This window comes from Pyrgilauda ruficollis, unplaced genomic scaffold, assembly GCF_017590135.1.
Source record: "Pyrgilauda ruficollis isolate IOZ18807 unplaced genomic scaffold, ASM1759013v1 scaffold34, whole genome shotgun sequence".
In the NCBI taxonomy this organism is placed as follows: domain Eukaryota; kingdom Metazoa; phylum Chordata; class Aves; order Passeriformes; family Passeridae; genus Pyrgilauda; species Pyrgilauda ruficollis.
Window position 1 is genome coordinate 7,108,283 of NW_024524822.1, and position 16,938 is coordinate 7,125,220.

A 16,938-nucleotide genomic window follows, 5' to 3' on the forward strand; every position below is an offset into this window, starting at 1 on the left:
CAAGCCCAGAGAATTGGATCTGTCAGACATCAGGGATCATTCCCACATCTTTCCTGCAGGAAAAGCTATGGCAGGATTCAGTTCCCCTCTCTTAAATTGCCCTGCACTTACTAAATTTACTCACTAGAAAATTCTGAGCAAATCTCTTGTTCCAAGGCAAACAGCAGTAAATCCACTGATGTTTTAATGAAGATTACACTTTCTAATCCTCGTGGTAATGACAAACCAGTCTCCATTCAACATGCAATATTCCTTGTCAGTTTTAATCACCAAAACTGTATTCTATTTGCTACAGACTGATGCACTTCCCAGACCTTCAGCCTGGACAATCCAAGCAAAATCAGCACAATTCCTGTTCTGCTGAGGGTTTTCTGCATGGGCCAATTTTGCCACATGAGCTCTGAGTAAAGCCTTACTCTGGGATTAGTCCCAGATCCAACGAGATCACTAAATCAGAGCACAGCTGGCACAATCCTGTCCATGTTCTTACCTCAGAAATTCTGAATTCCAGTGATGGTGGAGTTCATAAACTCAGTTTTAACCTGTACAAGATGTAAGGGTGGCCTTACTGCATTTATTCAGAAGGATATTCAGCCAAATTCAGCCAGCACACTACTGAAGTAATCATGATGGGAGATGCTGGACAGCACTGACCAGCCCTCCTTTCCCCTCGTGCTTCCTCAGCCACTAAATGTTTTCATTTACAGTTCTCACACATGCAAAACTCTCCTCAGTTTTATCTACACATGTCCTCTTAGCAATGCAAAGAAAATGCCCTGGTTAATTAAATTAAAATGCTGCCATATTGTTTACATTTAAAGTTTTCCTCCCTCACTAATTTTTCAAAAGTTTTTCTGGTTCAAGGCAGATCTCAAAACCAGTATCTTCATTACAAAACCAGCCTTGCATGTGTATGGTTTTCATTTGTGTGTTAACTCCTGAGTTAATTAAGGTGAGATTTTGAAAATGACTGCTTTAGACCATGAGGAAATAGTCAGACTTGACAAAGCACATCACATTTTACTTTATTTCTTGGCTGTGAGACCCACCAGCATTGCACCATGAAATGCACTGATGGTGCATGAGTGCAGCCTGGCTTTTCCTAGGTGCCCATCCCAGCAGAACTGTTGGTTCAGAGGGACTCTGGGCCAGAGAGGCTCGAGAGGAGCTGCAGGAGGAGCTCAGGCACTGCCAGCACCCCCAGCCCTGGGGAATGAGTCAGCCAGGGGAGTGAGATGAACAGAGAGCAAGCAGAGACCTGGGGAGAGCTCAGGGAACTCTTGGGGCTCCAAAATGTGTGAATAGAAGCTGCAGCAGAGAGTGCAGGAGGGGAAAGCACAGGCTTAGACTTGGGTACTATTTAAATGACAACACTCGGATTTGCTTGGCTGTTTCACCTCATTCCTTAAACCAAAGTTGTGTTTTATGTGAATGCCCTGAACAACCTCTGCTGATTTGTAGAGACTGGTATCACAAAGTTGTCATTGGACTGAGATATGACTGGCTTGCTTTGTCTAAAATTTGCTACCAGTGCCAAAAATATCAAAATTAGCCCAGACTCTGCTGTTTTTACAGAATTTTTCCTCTCCAGTTTGGTGCTGAGCTTTGACTTGGTGGCAACTTCCAAGAGAAACAGTTCCAACTAAGGGCAACCAGGATAGAAAGGTTGCCCTTAGCTGGACCTGTTTCTCTTGGAAGTTGCCACCTTCAGGTTTCCTAATGTTTCCTCATTTGTGAGAGACAGTTACTGCAGGAAGATCTCCCTCCTTTCAGCAGTAAAAGCAATGAAAGGGTTGTGCATGTGGTGTTGGGCCCTTAAAAATAACAGTAAAAATAAAAATACTGACTTAGAAGTAGAAGCTTTTCTTCTTTCTCTTCCTGGAGATGTTGGAAGCTTGCTGAGATCAGAGCACTCCTTAATTGCTGTATCCAGGATTTCACCACACAAACTCCAGCCATCAAAAGGAGCTTGTATGAGATGAGGTAACTTCTAAAAATAATCCCTGCCTCCCACAACTGAAGCCAAATATACCTCCTATTCTTGCTGGAGCAAAATCAGCTTGTGACAGCAAATGCAGAAAGCCCACAGAAGGATTTCAGAACTGCATTTGATGTTTTGTTATTGCTGGCTCAAGATGCATATTAATGCTTCTCCCCAGGAGAGAAAGGCTCTTATGGGACCAATATAGGTCAGGCAGAATGTGCAGCAGAAGTGACATAATCTTTTTATTGTAATCATCCAATTTTCTATCTATTGGATTATCTAAGAGCAAGAGCTTCTATTCAGAGTAGTGTTAGGAGGGAAGAGAGAGCACAGCCTGAGGAGGAAGAGAATGGAGAGTAAGGATTCCCCACCCGTGGCAAAACCTCACAAATCTGAATAGGGAGCTGCTTCCACTGGGTTTGTGTGCACAAAAGAATGAGGGTGGGTTTTTGCACGGTGTGTAACCCCTGGGAGTGCTGAGCAGAGCCCTCCTGCCACAGGGACATGGGAGGGAATGGCAGATTCCCAAAAATATTTTGCCCATCACTCCATGCCCAGTGGTGCCTCTTCTACTGGAGGCAGGTCAGGAAACAAAGGTAAATTACTTAATTACTTAATTATAATCTTGTTAATGAGCAGGATAAGTGTCCAAACACTTGCATCAAGGGAGAAGACAATCACTGAGTTAGTCCTGTAGCTTGGAAAAGGCTACAGCAGCAGAAACTGGATTAAACTGATCCCACAACCTGAGTGAAGCAGAGTCTCAGGTGAGAGGAAGATTTGCTAATTTTGCCCAGCAAATGAGCAAATTTACAAACACTGGGGTTTTGGTGTGATTTCCCCCCTTGGCCAGGGTGCTGTGGGTGAGAGGGGCAGTGTCTCTGCTGGGTGGGGAGCACAGATCAGGATTCCTCACCTAAACCACACTTCCCAGAGAGTTTCTGCTCCAAAAGCACATCCCAGAGCTCTGCAGGAGCTGCTCCTTCAGCCCCCACTGCCCCTGGCTTCTACCAAAGCCTGTTGGGTTTGGTGATGGAGGAGAAGAGCCCAGCTGAGATGGAAGCAAAGGGAAAATGAACCCAAACCAATTAGTGATAGTGAAGAGTCACTAAAGCAGCAGCCACAGAATGGCTGGAAGAGTGAGCTGAGAAAAAAAATAAGAATGATTGAAACAGAGAATTGTGCTGCCTATTATTTTTACTATTTTACAAATGAATCCAAATCCTACATAGTTCACTTGGACTTTTCCTACACTTTCTCTGTCTCTGGTGCAGGGAAATTTTATTATACTGATTTAGTCCCTTGATTAGCTCATCATTTTTCTGTTGGGCTTTTTTTTTTTTTTGCCTTAAAATGAGGAGAAAATAAGATATAACATTTCTTCTTTGCTACTCATCAGATTTTTGTATGCCATCAACTGAAACCACATCTATTATAAATACACAATATCCATCATTTAAATTAGGTCAAAGTTTTTAAAATGCTCTGTAAGATTTTTCCATGTCAGAATAATTCAATCACTATCATGTTTCCTTGATGCAACTATTTTGGGATTTAGCTTGTTCCTTGATAGGGATTTAATTAAGTCATTTACATGTAATTTCCAAACAAGTAGCTGTTGCAAAAGGCAGCAAAGAAATGAAAAGGCAAAAAGGAGCCTGAAGGCAGGAGATCTTTAACAAAAATATTTCTGATATAGAAATGAATCTGAGGAATACATATTCAGCGATAAGTATTCCAGTCCATGTCTGGTAAACTCTCAGATAATGGCAGCATGGTGGGGTCACTGGGGTTCTATTAGCTCAATTAATGAGGAGTAAGATAAGGCTAACACCCAGCTCTTCAAACGGCTCAAAAATAGAGCTGATAGTAATGGAGTTATTAACCTTCGCCAGCCATTGAATTTTACTGCTGATTCCAACTCCATTTCCTAGTTCAGGCCTCCATTAATAGGCTGTTTATTATCCCTAATCCACATTGGGATCAGCTGCAAAAATATGAAAGCCCCATGTAAAGACCAAGTAGTTCAAAAAATCTCTTTTTTTTCCCCCATCCTGATTTCTTCCTTTTCAACATGTTCACAGATTCTTCCTTAGAAATTAGGGGCTTCATTATCCTAAACTGTTTGAATACATGTTCTGAGCAGCGTGGTGAAAAAGAAGCTTTAAGTATATTATGTAAAAAGATGACATAATTGGGAACACAGCCACATCATTTTGAAGACCAAATAAAACCCTGCTGGAAAGCTTGCACTGGAGAAGCTCTTGCTGTTTATTTTCTCTACTGGGAAAGAAACAACTTTAATTTTGGAAAAATGGGTATTAGAAATGTATTATGGATGTATTGCCAGGCCAATCCTTCGGCTCAGCCCTCCCCTGCCCAGCTTTGTCTGCTCACTTGTATTATTTGTGATGTAATTAATCAACACTGAAAATCAAAATGAATGACCCTGGGTTCAGACCAGAAGGACAAAACCAAGGAAATAATGGAGAGGGGAAGTGGCAATGCCAGGAGAGGCAGCAGCAGAGCCTTTGATGGGAGGGCTTGAGGAGAGCTCCAACACAAACCTGCCTCCAACTTTAACATAGAAATCTTGAGTTAAAGGCTCTCTTTAGATCTCTCTGAGTTTGAACTCACTCAACTGAGATATTTGAGACTTTGTAAATTTTTGGTGTATTTTCAGTGAAAGAGACAATGTTTAATTACCCCAGTCTGCACACAGAAGATGTTCTTCCAAAATCTGCCCCAGTAACATCTGATAGGATATCAGCAATTATGAGTGATGGAGTTAAGATCAAAATAAAAATGTTTATTGTATCCACCTCCAGTGCACAGAGCTGCCCTCAAATGCAGTTCTGGGTGTTCCACCTCCAAAAAAAAAAATCCCCCCCAAAAAAAAAAAAAAAAAAAAAAAGCTGGAATGCCAGTGAGGGGAGAGAACAGGATGATCAAGAGTGAAACGATTTCTAGGAAAAAAAAGGATAAACAGATCAAGGTTCTTTGTCTGGGAAAAAGGTGACTGAAGGGCAAATACAAGAGGCTGAGAAAATCATGACCAGGGAATGTCTGTAACTGTTCTCAAGAGAAGAAATGCACCTTGAAAAAAATTATGAAGCATTTTGATATGACACCCAGTGAAATGAGAAACTCCTTTCCCACGTGACTTGGCGGCCCAAAGGTTTAAAAAGAGATTATAAACTCAAGGAAAAGGGGTGATTAGAAGATTTCCAGAGAATCCTCTGGCTCAGGGAATCCTTAAATTTCTGATTGCCTCAAGCTGGCCCAGCAGAGGAAGGATCAGGAACCAGCTGAAGGTGACAACCAGAGACTCACAACATTGCCCTGCTGCTGCTGAATCTCATTTTAACTCCAAGTTTGAGAGAGAGCAAAAAGGATAAAAAAATACCTTGGTGGCTATTACACTGAGTTTTCAGTAGAACCACCCATGACTATTTAATACATTTATTTTTGTTGCTTAAGCACTAATTAAAACAGCTAAAAGTCATTTGGGTGAGGAACTGCAGCCAGTCCTTTGTGTGAGTGGCTCAGCCAGCCTGTGGCTGTGGATCCTTGCTCAGGTGGGCACTGAGTGGTTAATGGCACTAAATGGTTAATCTTTTAGTCCCAGTTGAGAGCCCATTAACAGATCCAGCTCCTTATTTGCCCTGAAGGCTGCCCCAGTTCAATGCCAGCAGGATCCTGTCCACTTAGGCAGGAGCTGCTTCACAGGGGGAGCTCAGAGCAGCTCCCTCCTCTCTGGGCTCTTTGGGAGACAGAGTTTGCAGCTTTTCCTGTGCCAGTCCACGAGCAAACCCTCATTCTGCTGCAAATTCTAATTTAAAGAAACCCCCTACTTCTTCAGTGAAAACTGAATTATTTTCCTTTTTGTTCCACAGCAATTCTTTGGATGTGCTAGCTGATGCTGTATCAGGGCTGGTTTTTTTATTATTACATTTTAACAAACTTTATAGCCCATTTTGTTTGTTTTCAAATAACTTTATTTTCCTTCTTTTCTACCATCAATTACTAGGTTTGTTTTTCTTTCTGTAAGATGGAGGAGTCAGGAGACTGATCCTGCTCAATGCTGTATAATTTAGTATTATGTGTGCTGGCTTTATGAGGTGGGAGTCAGATAAAACATAGTATTTGAACACTAACCATTTATTAGCTCTAAGGAATAGATTTGTGACTTGACAAGCAGACAATAACTCTGTGTTCTGATCAGCCAAAGAGGTCTACTCTGAGTTCAAAAAGCAGAGTAACATTCTCTTTCACAAATAATTTTGTTTACTGATGTGACTAGATTTTAATAATAAACTTGATATATATGTAAATTTATTTTAATCTAATTTCATCAACAGAGTCCTCCTAAAAATGAGACTTTGTAGATTGTTCTGTGTCTGATTTATAGATTTCTACATCCTATTCCCAGATTGATTTCAAGGCTATAATTCTATCAGGTTTTTCTCCTGATGTCAGAAACACCACCTCTGCAGATAGTGTTTTATAACTAGCATCACAACTGAAACTGAATTACGGCCCTGCTATCCTGTGCTGCAATGTGTCCTTTTGTTTATAATCACCCTCTCTCCCTCACATCCCTGCCACTTCAGCTTCATGGAAAATATCAGCTCTGAGATCAATCAGGGAGCTCGATGCCTATTTCTGTCCCTCACTTCAAGCCCTGTATAAAACAGGGACCAAATTCCAAACTCAGATGTGAATGTGCAGAGCTCTTTAAAGTGAAGGGAGGCTGAGCAAATGGATCAGTGCTGAATTTCCAGCCATCCAATTCTATAATGAGTTGCTCTTCCTCCCTTGATGAGGTCTCAATGCTGGGAAGGAGCACATGGGGCACACTCCAGTATTCCCACTGATCTCAGGGACTCTCAGTGCTCAGGGATTCTGCACCTTCCTTCTAAATGCACAAGAAGAATAATCTGTGGGAAATTATGTTTCACTGAGTGCAGCACAACTTTTGAGGCTCTTTCTCCATTTTTTTTTCATGCAATGGATTCCTGTTTAAGATGCACAAAGTCTTACTTTGGATAAATAAAGTCACTGCTGTTTTCACACACTTCCCTTTTCACACCTTGATGGATGCAGAGCTCCCTCCCTCTGTACTCCCCTCTGTTCTCTCACTACTCAACCTCAATCTTTTCCATCCTTCTCCTACCCCTGTTCAGGAGGGAATCCAGGGCAATCACCCAGGAAGAGTAACTCTGCCAAAATTAAACATTGATGTGGGTAATGCACCTCTCCTACCACTACTTTTCAGATAAGAACATCTTCCTTGGAAGCAGAAAGATTACAAATTTCCAGTGTTTGCCTTTGGAACAGCCACTGGGCCAGCCAGTGGGATGGGCAGAGCCAGGAAGGCCTGGGAAAGGGATGGAAAAGCCTCTCAGCTTTGATGAGTGCACCAGCACTTTAAATCCTCACCACCTTTGGACCAGCTGTGACAAGTAACTCTATTTTATTTGCTTGGTACTCATAACAGTTCTCTTTGGATGCTGATGTCTCTCATATTACATTTCTGAACAATTCATTATAGCTCAAATAAAATGTAATTCTCATGTTGTTTTTAATTATTTCACAAAACCCAAAAGTCTCATAATGAGCTCCTTGCAATACCAATATATTTCCATGGTATTATGTCAATGCTGAAGAAAGAAGATGTAGATCCCCCCTCCTGCTGCAAATAAAATACATCTTCTCATATAATCCAAACTTTAATCCATTTCTTATGGTTTGGCTTTAGAGGCAACTCAAACAAATAACCAGAACAACAAACCTCTTCTCTCTCCCACAGTTTGGCCATCTGGAGCATTTGTCAGGCCAGGGCTCTATTTCCTCCCCTCCAGGAGCAGCACCCCTTCCCTCGCTAAGGAAACAAAAACTAAGATGCAGTAGCACAAACCACGTCAGTAAAGACCTGTATCTTTCCACAAACAAACCTTTCACATCCACAATGGTGTGATTTCTCCCTCACCTGTTGGGATTAATCTGTGCTTTGTGCAGCTGCTCCCCCTGCTCCACGTCCCTGGGGAAGCCAGAGAGCACCCAGCCATTGCTCAGGCAGTCGAGGGCGCTCAGGCGTTCTGTCAGCAGCTTCAGGACAAGGTTGTCTGGCACTGCAAGGGAGGAAAAAGGTGACATTTATTCTGTGTGCTGAGTCTGCAGGGAAGGGAGATGCTCACAAGCCCTTCTGGAACCAAACCAAACAGTTAATCCCATTTTGGGCTGACTGGCATTGGGCATTGATGGGTTCTGCATATTTATAGTCATGGAATGCCCAAACTCACAAAGGATTTAGTAAAACCTGGTGCCCACATAATTTTGTAATGTCCTTTTTTCCTCTCAGCCACTCTGACACAATCTTATCAAAATGCAAAAAACAATGACCCGAGGTGTGGAAAAGAAATCCTGAGACAATAAAGGAATTTCTGAGCATTCTGGATGGAACCCAGCAGGTGAGAATGGTTCTGCCACAACAGTCCACATGTGCTACTGCTCCAATTTACCCAAAGGCTTGAAGATCTTACAACTGAAAAGAATTTTCAAACTTAATTTCAACGACCTTTACTACTACATTGGTGAACCACTAATTTTAGAGCTAAAAGCTCTTTTTCCTCTATTATTATTTTTCTTCAGGGCAAGAGAGAAAATCAGCAAGATACTGACTGGGATTTCAACTACTATGGAGCTTTTAAAATTCTGTTTAGTGGGACACTGTGGTAAGGAAGTATCCTGACATTTTCACTAGAGTCTTTATAAAGAAAAATACTTCAATTAAGATACTTAAACTTTGGGGTTTTTTTTCCTTTTTTGCGTGGAAGGGGTGTGCTCAGAATTAAATTAAGTTCAACAGCCAGTGGGATATATAAAAATAGAAAATCTATAGAATCTGTAGATTCTATAGAATCTATAAACTATAAAATCTATGGAATGACTATAGATTTTCCAATGACTGTTGTCATGTCTTGGGCTCAGTGTCAAATAATCCCAAAGAAAGGACAGCAAAATCACCAGGAGCTGCTTCCCAAAGCAGCAGCCAAACCAATTCCCAAGCAGCAAGGAGAGCCCCTTCCCTTTATCTGTCTGATACACCAGTGCCTCCACTGAAAACAAGAGAGAAATTGCTACATAAATCCCCTTCATGGCAGGTTGATGTTTTGATGCTCACCCTGCCATCACATCTGCATACAAAAATACAACAACAAGTGCTTGTAGGAGAGTGTATGTGTCAGATTTCTAGCACTGCACTTCTCTTCAGGACAAGCTGACAGCAATCTGCCTGGATTTTAGCAGAGTGAATTACTAGCAGTGCACAGTTCCACCCCAGGAACAAGCAGGTTTTAAACTGCAATAATAGAATCTGTTTGCTCCAGGAATTTAACATTGTGCCTCTATCATGAAATTCATGGCTTCTCCTTTAAATAATCAAATTACTGAGTTTACGGAACTGCACTCAGGATTCAATGTACCAGCAAAAAGAGAGGAAAACCGCAGGGAATTAATTAGGAAACAGATTAGTGTATTAATTGAGGATATCCACTTCACATTATAAAAGAACAAGTTAAAGAGAGTAATATTCTCCATCTGCTGAAAGGAGAAAAAAAAAGGAATAACGGAATAAACCCACACACTTGACAAAGAGAAAAATGACAATGCAAAAACTGGGTATTCTGTTAAAAATGGGATTCATAAAATTAACTGCAACAACAGCACGGCAGCAGGAAGGAATTTTATCAGATGGAAGCTTCTTCCCTATCCAAGACTGAGCTGCAGGCAGGCATGGCAGGGAGAGCAGGAGAATTTCAGTGCTTTTTCCAGGGCAGTTGTCTCCCCACCCTCCAGCTTACAAGAATACATACAAACCCAACACATCCTAGCAGGAATAAAGAAAAACAAACAAATGCCAAATTTCTCTTTCCCAAAAATGCATTCCATACAAAGAGCAGTGGAATTTTCCCCTAGTCCAGAATTTCTGGCTGCAGCACTAAACTTTCTTCATGTGTGTTATTTTATGACAATTCCTACTGGAATCATTGACATGGATTTACAGAGATGCTAACTGACACGATTTTATTTTTTAATTTCAGAATGCTGAAAACAGTTTTGCACGGAATTGGAATAAAACATATAACCCAAGAGTAAAACTGCAGTAGGATTCTGGCAGAGTTGACATCCCTGTCAGCTCAACAGGGATCAGGGCAGAGGCTGGAAGGCCCAGGAATGGCACAGAAAGATGGATCTCCTGTGCTGCTGATCCTGGGAGATTCCCCAGCTCCAGATTGCTTCCATCCTTCACATGGGAAGGAGAAACACTGCAGCACAGGAGGAAATGAAACAGCAATTGTGATGGGAACCTGGGGCATCTCCTGGGTCTGAGCACTTCCCACAGGTCTTCTGTGACCCCTGATGACCAAAATCCTCCACTGTGGTCACTATTTTGGAACAAAATTCAAGCAATCACACGAGGAGGGGGAAAACCTGAGATGTAGAGACAATGAATTAATAGTTTATCTAATGACATGCCAGGTTTGGGGTGCTCTGAGGGATGCTGGGGACACCTGACACATCTCTCCCTTCAGCCAGGAGTGACTGCAAGACATCAGCAGCACCATGTACACATATACATCACTGAATAATATAGATGCTTACATATTTTCTGTGCCTCCCTCTAAAGCTTGATGGTGAGAAATAAAACATAAACAAGTCAGACAGCAAGCTCTGCTCTCCTCTTGATTAGCAAACATACCTATCACTTCAACACAATGGGGGAACAGAGCTTGTTGGCTGCTTGGTGGCATTACAAAGTACATCAGCTGCCCTTGAACAGGAACAGTCACACTTAAAACAGCTGCATTAAAACTGTAAAACATCTTCCACAGACCAGAGGGAAGGAAAAAAAAAAAAAAAAGAGAGAGAGAGAAAAAAAATCAGTATTATTCTTATTTTGTAGTACAGACAGAGTAGGTAATGAAGAACTCTGCAGTACAGAATTCCTTTTCACTCATGTGGAACTGTCTCTGGAATGTAAGGCAAATTAATAACCTGTAATTGGAGGGGCACACAGCCTGTGAGGAACTAGCCAGAGGTCTCCTGGTCTTAAGCACATGACCCAATGGGCATATAACAAAGTAAAATATAGAGATTTCCTGATGAGACAGTCAATCTGCATGTTTTAAGGAGATTATGAAGCACAAGAGCTTTGAATAATCAATTCCTTTTCAACATAAGCTTGTGTGAATTTCCAACTCTGAAAGTTGGGGGAATGAGACTCAGGAGAGATTTTACTTTATCATTAGAGAAGTCCAAAGCTAAGTTTCTTGTAAAAATTACAATGTGCTGCTGCAAAGAGATATCCAGACTAGGTGAGGTGGGAGCACGTCTCTATTAGGGAGGGAAATCGAGGCACAGGAGTAGAATTCAGCCCTCAGAAGTAAAGCTGCAGAGCCACTGAGCTGCAGTGACTCCTGAGAGCATCAGGCACAGCTGAGGACACAAACCCCACACAAACCCCAGGCATGGAAGAGCAGCAGAACGAGGCCACAACCAGCTCCAGATGGAAATGCAATTTATCTGTGCCTACACCAACCCCACAGTCCGTGTTTCCTTTATCTCCCAGACTGTTTCACCACGTTAATGATCAAGAATACACCCCTGAATTGGCAGCTGTGGATCTGAGAAGTGATTTAATCATTTCAGGGGTTTGATCAGGCAGGGGACAAGGTTTAAAGTGCTGCTGCTCGTGCTGGAGCTGCTGCATGGACACCCAGAGATTTTCCATCTCCAGGGCTGTAAATCAGCATCTTCCAGCAGAGCATTTAAAAATTAAATTTACTTCTCAGAGCTTCAAAGGTTTTCACAGGTATCAGGTGCTTCTGATGAGAAGTACGTCCTCCTGAAGCTCACAGGAGTGTGGCCTATTAGCTCTTCCCCAATCCGTGGATCTGCAGGACTAACAGAAACCCGGATCAGGCAATCAGTTACAAAATCAGGCAATCAGTTACAAAATCACACCATCTGCACCAGACAAAAGTAATAGAACATTAAAGGCACAGTCTGAAAGGGGAAAAACACCATTTGAGAGATTACAGGGCACTATTCTCCAGTAACTTCAATGCTGTCAGTGCTCTGAGCTATACAATTATCATATTTAAATTGATACCTCCTCCGTGTATTTCCCTTTAAAACTGACTTTTGAAAGGTATCAGCTCACTTCTCCAAACCTATAAAACCTCGATTCTAAGTACAGCATAAATGCATTTACAGATCCAAATTCTGTCAGCTTTGTGCTCTAAAAGGTCCTTTTGACAATACTGTCCACCTATGCTTTATCCCACTTATTGAGATTATTTTTTAGCAAGGTCTGAAGACTTTCACAGCTAATTTAGATGCCTGAGGCTTGATCCCAGTAGTTGACAGCTAACATCTTGTCCTGAGTACAAGCTAGTGCCAAACACTACTTTCCTGAATTGTCCACGAAACCCCAAATTTAGCAAAGCGTGATATTTCCTTATTTTATTGCTCTAGAAACTCCGGATGATTCACAGTGAGTAAATGCCCTTTTCTACTCTGTTTTCTTGCCCATGTAAAGGCGCTCAGAGATGGTATCGATTGAGATTGTATAAATTGGTTTTTAATGTGTTTGAGAATGATTTTGCAGTGATTTACCACGGCGTGGGCTGATGGATAATTTCGGCTATTCCTCCGAGCCGCGGGTGGGTGAGGACGGGCAGGGCTGAGTCAATAACCCCAAAAAATAACCTCAAACACCGGGGCGAGCAGCGGCACCGGGAGCAGAACACCGGGCTTGGCCTGGCTGCAGTCAGGAGAGGGGATCGGCTCCCCCGGGCATCCTCCGGGGGGAATTCTCGGGAGGCTCCGACCCCACGCACCCCGAGGGTCCTGGGGAATCCAGGGGGGCTCCGGCCCCCACACCCGGCGGGGTCCCGGAGGCTCCCGGGGGTCTCCAACCCCGCGGTTCCGCAGGATCCCGGGATGATCCCGGGATGATCCCGGGATGATCCCGGGCTGGTCCCGGAATGGTCCCGGGCTGCTCCCGGCTGTCCCGAGCTGATCCCGGGCTGATCCCGGACTGTCCCGGTCTGCTCCCGGCTGCTCCCGGGCTGCTCCCGGGCTGTCCCGGGCTGCTCCCGGCTGTCCCGGGCTGTCCCGGGATGGTAACTGGCTATCCCGGTCTGGTCCCGGCTGTCCCGGGCTGTCCCAGGATGGTAACTGGCTGTCCCGGCTGTCCCGGGATGGTAACTGGCTGTCTCGGACTGTCCCTAGCTGCTCCCGGCTGTCCCGGGCTGCTCCCGACTGTCCCGGCTGATCCCGGCCTGATCCCAGATTGTCCCTGGCTGTCCCGGCTGGTCCCGGGCTGCTCCCTGGCTGTCCCGGGCTGGTCCCGGCTGTCCCGGGCTGCTCCCTGGCTGCTCCCTGGCTGTCCCGGCTGTCCCGGGCTGCTCCCGGCTGTCCCGGGCTGCTCCCGACTGTCCCGGCTGATCCCGGGCTGATCCCAGATTGTCCCTGGCTGTCCCGGCTGGTCCCGGGCTGCTCCCTGGCTGTCCCGGTCTGGTCCCGGCTGTCCCTGGCTATCCCGGCTGTCCCGGGCTGTCCCGGGCTCTCCGCCCCGCACGGCCCGGCCCGTTGGCTGTTCTCTGTCGCCACCCCGCGGTCACGGCGGGCAGCGCAGCCGGTCCCGCCCGGGGGCAGCAGCGGCCGCGGCGCCGCCGAAACGCCGGCAAAAAAATCGGAATTCGGGAAAAACGCGCCCGCTCCGCACGCTGCTGAGGCCTCCTGAAGCCCGGCAGCACTGAAAGCATCTCCGGTTCTACCGGCTTTGCGGAAGGGACAGCAAACCCCGGCACCGCCGCGGGTTCGCAGCGCGGTGATCGGCACGGGGACCATTCCCACAGAAATCCCGTCTCCACTCGCTCGTTTGCACGGCTGAGAATGGCTTCTGCAAGAATCGGAGTCATTCTTTTAATACAGTAAAACAAATAATGCGATAAAATATTTAATTTCCGCCTCTAACATGTTTTTGCTTGTTAGCATACATTAGAACAAGTCTTTCCTTGATTTTATTTTTGGTTTTTTAGGGTTTTGGTCATTTAAAATAGGAATGAGCTGTATTAAAGTGGAAATTATACTATTTCTAAAGCAGGTATAATCCAAAATTATCGATCATATATAATCATAAATGGATATTTGTATTTATTTTTACTCCTTTTGTTTCTACAGAGACACTACAGTTGGACAGAGAACAACTACACTTCAAACCCATTGGACTCCTCATTGCCATTATCAAACAAGTTCCTATTTCCTCCTTATTTCTAAAAGCTCAGCTCTGCTGAAGAACACAGTGCAGAATTTGACCTACAAACCCTTCTTGACAGTGATAATATTAAAAAAAAAAAAAATGGAAATAAACTGGTCTGATAAACACAGTGAAAAACATTGTGGCTCTTTTTACACCAAATTCTGCTCGTGCTCCAGACCCCCAGGAGTGGATGGATCCTGCCCTGTGCTGTCCCCCCTTCTCCTGACACCTCCCAGCCACATTTAAAAATATAAAAGGATGCACAAAAGCTGTTTCATGTTTTCCTTGTCAGGCTGTTCCGTGCAGCAGCCTGGTTCTGTTTGTATTACACCCCGTGAAACAGAGCCAAGCCCAGAAATTTATGTTAAACTCCAAAAAAACGGGGATGCTTTCAACATGCAATGTGCTTTTCCCTCTGGCTTTTGTATAAAGACTCCTATGATATCTATCTCCACCCCAAACTCAAAACCACACAAAATTCAGGTTAGCAGCCCTTTGGTGAGGAGACAGTGCTGCAAGGAAAGGAAAGGAGCACCCACTTCCCTAAATTTTAAAGAATAACTGCCAGCAATGAAGATCAATATTATATATAAAAGATTAATACTTCACATTTATATTGTATTTTGCTGTTTAAATGCCTCTGACAACCACGAGGCCCCAAATGGCCAAGGGCCACATCTTCACTCAAATCCATGAGGGTTTGTGGCACAAATATTGGAATACTGATCCTCCAGCAAGAGCAGGAATGGTGAATATCACTGCAAAACCATTTTCCATAGCCAGGACCATACCCATGAACTGACTGATTATCACAATTGCTCCAGAAAACAACTGCACTCCTCTCTTTAGTCAAATCACATTTATTTTGCCTGGTCTGACTTCCAGGGTTGGCTTTTTAGGGTGGATTTTTTGGTTGCTTTGTTTTTTTACTAAGTGGGGTGGTCTTTAAAAATATCTTTGTAGACCAAGGCTCACTCCAGCTCTGAGTATCTGCCAGATACACCAATCTGGATTGTAGAATAAAGAAAAATATATTCTAGATTTTCAAGTAAAGGAAAAGGGAATTCTGATCTATCATCTTGCAGTGATTCAACACATGAAAAGGTAAAATTCAGGGAAGAAAATTACAACCTACTGCCTATACATCTGCATTGAAAACTTTCTGTTCTACAAGCTTGCATTTCATATAAAAACATGGCCACCAAAACCAGAAAATAAAAAAAAAAAAATTATTATGTTCTCTTGACCACCAATTTTCTCCTAGTAGGAAAAAGACTGCTACCTATTTTCCATAAAAAAACCTTTGTAGCAGTCCCAGAGGAAAAGTCAAAAGTTTGACTTGAAAAACGGAGCTACTTCAAAAGCATTGTCAAACAGAGGTGAAGGTTTCTTAAAAATGCATAAATTAAAGCGTGGTGTGTTCATAAATATCTCTGTAACTTTACACAGTTTATTTGTGAGCAAGCTGTACATTTAGGGGAGCTATAGAATTGCTGTAAAACTAACTTAAATCAAGCAGAAAATCGATTTGTTTATTAGCTCCTGTTTGGACTCTGTGTGTGCGTGTGTGTGTGTGTGCATGTGTGTGAAAAATGAAAGAAAAATGGAGAGTTTTTTTCAATAATAAAAAGGGAGTTGCACTGCAGGGCCCCTAAAGCTTGTGAAAAATTAAACTCGACGGATTCAAACTGTCCTATTTCCACTTCAAAAGAGAAGAGGCACTGAGCTCTTCCCAACTTATCTTCAAACGCCCAGCACCCTAGAAAGTTTCTTTAAAAAAAATAAAGTCTCTAGTTCCCCCAAGCACTGTACCCGTTACTGTAGCTGCTGTCTCTCCCTCTTCTAATTATACCCATGTGAGTCTATTAATCAACTTGTAAATTATTTAGAGAGCCATGCGCTGTCTTCAGCCAGTACAAACACACTGCATGCAAAGGCTTGCTGAAAACCAATGGAGCTCCCAAAGGGTCTCTGCAATGTTCAGACAGCTTGCAGCTCGCCAGTACAGCACTCTTAAAAACAAGAAATAACGCTGAGCTTACCCCCTCAGATATCGAGATTTACTCGTCCTTTCAACTCGGAAACTCGCGGCGAGTTTTTAACAAAGAGGAGCTGCTCTATTGTCAAATCTGTGTTTCAGGCTCAGTGATGAGAATATTAATTTGATGTCAAAAAATAAAAAATAAAATAAAAAAACAAACCCACCCTGAACACGGCAAAGTGTTTGCAGTGAGACTGTGATCACAATCACCAGGGGACCCCAACTTTCAGAGGCTGCACCAAAAAGCACCCCTTTAAAACCACTGCAATTTAAAATAAGGGGAGATCTGTATTTGTACAAGTAATAGTTTTTATTAGGAAACAGGAGAAATTAGGGAATTCCAGATTTTACCCCCTGCGTGCAGGCTGCCATTGGGGACAGCTTCAGATATTACAACTTAAAAAAAAGAAAAGAAAAAGGGAGAGGAAAAAACCAACACAGATTGTGTGTGTTCAACTCCAACAGGCTGCAAACAGTGCAATGTTGTGTTTGTTCCATGAATCACTTCTCTTACCTCCTGAATCTTCATTTTGGTGGGAAAAAACCCAATCACCCAAACTAATAGCAGTTCTCCCAGCT

The 16,938-nt window shown here is 43.3% G+C and overlaps 1 protein-coding gene across 2 annotated transcripts in view; it reads right to left on the reverse strand.

Annotated features, from left to right (window-relative positions):
• The window catches only part of AK8 (adenylate kinase 8), a 65,618-nt gene that overhangs the window by 18,268 nt on the left and 30,412 nt on the right, over nucleotides 1-16,938 (reverse strand). For both annotated transcript variants that reach the window (XM_041475028.1, XM_041475029.1), the window contains exon 11: nucleotides 7,977-8,118. In XM_041475028.1, coding sequence (XP_041330962.1) covers nucleotides 7,977-8,118 — 142 coding nt within the window. The remainder of the gene's footprint in view (nucleotides 1-7,976; nucleotides 8,119-16,938) is intronic.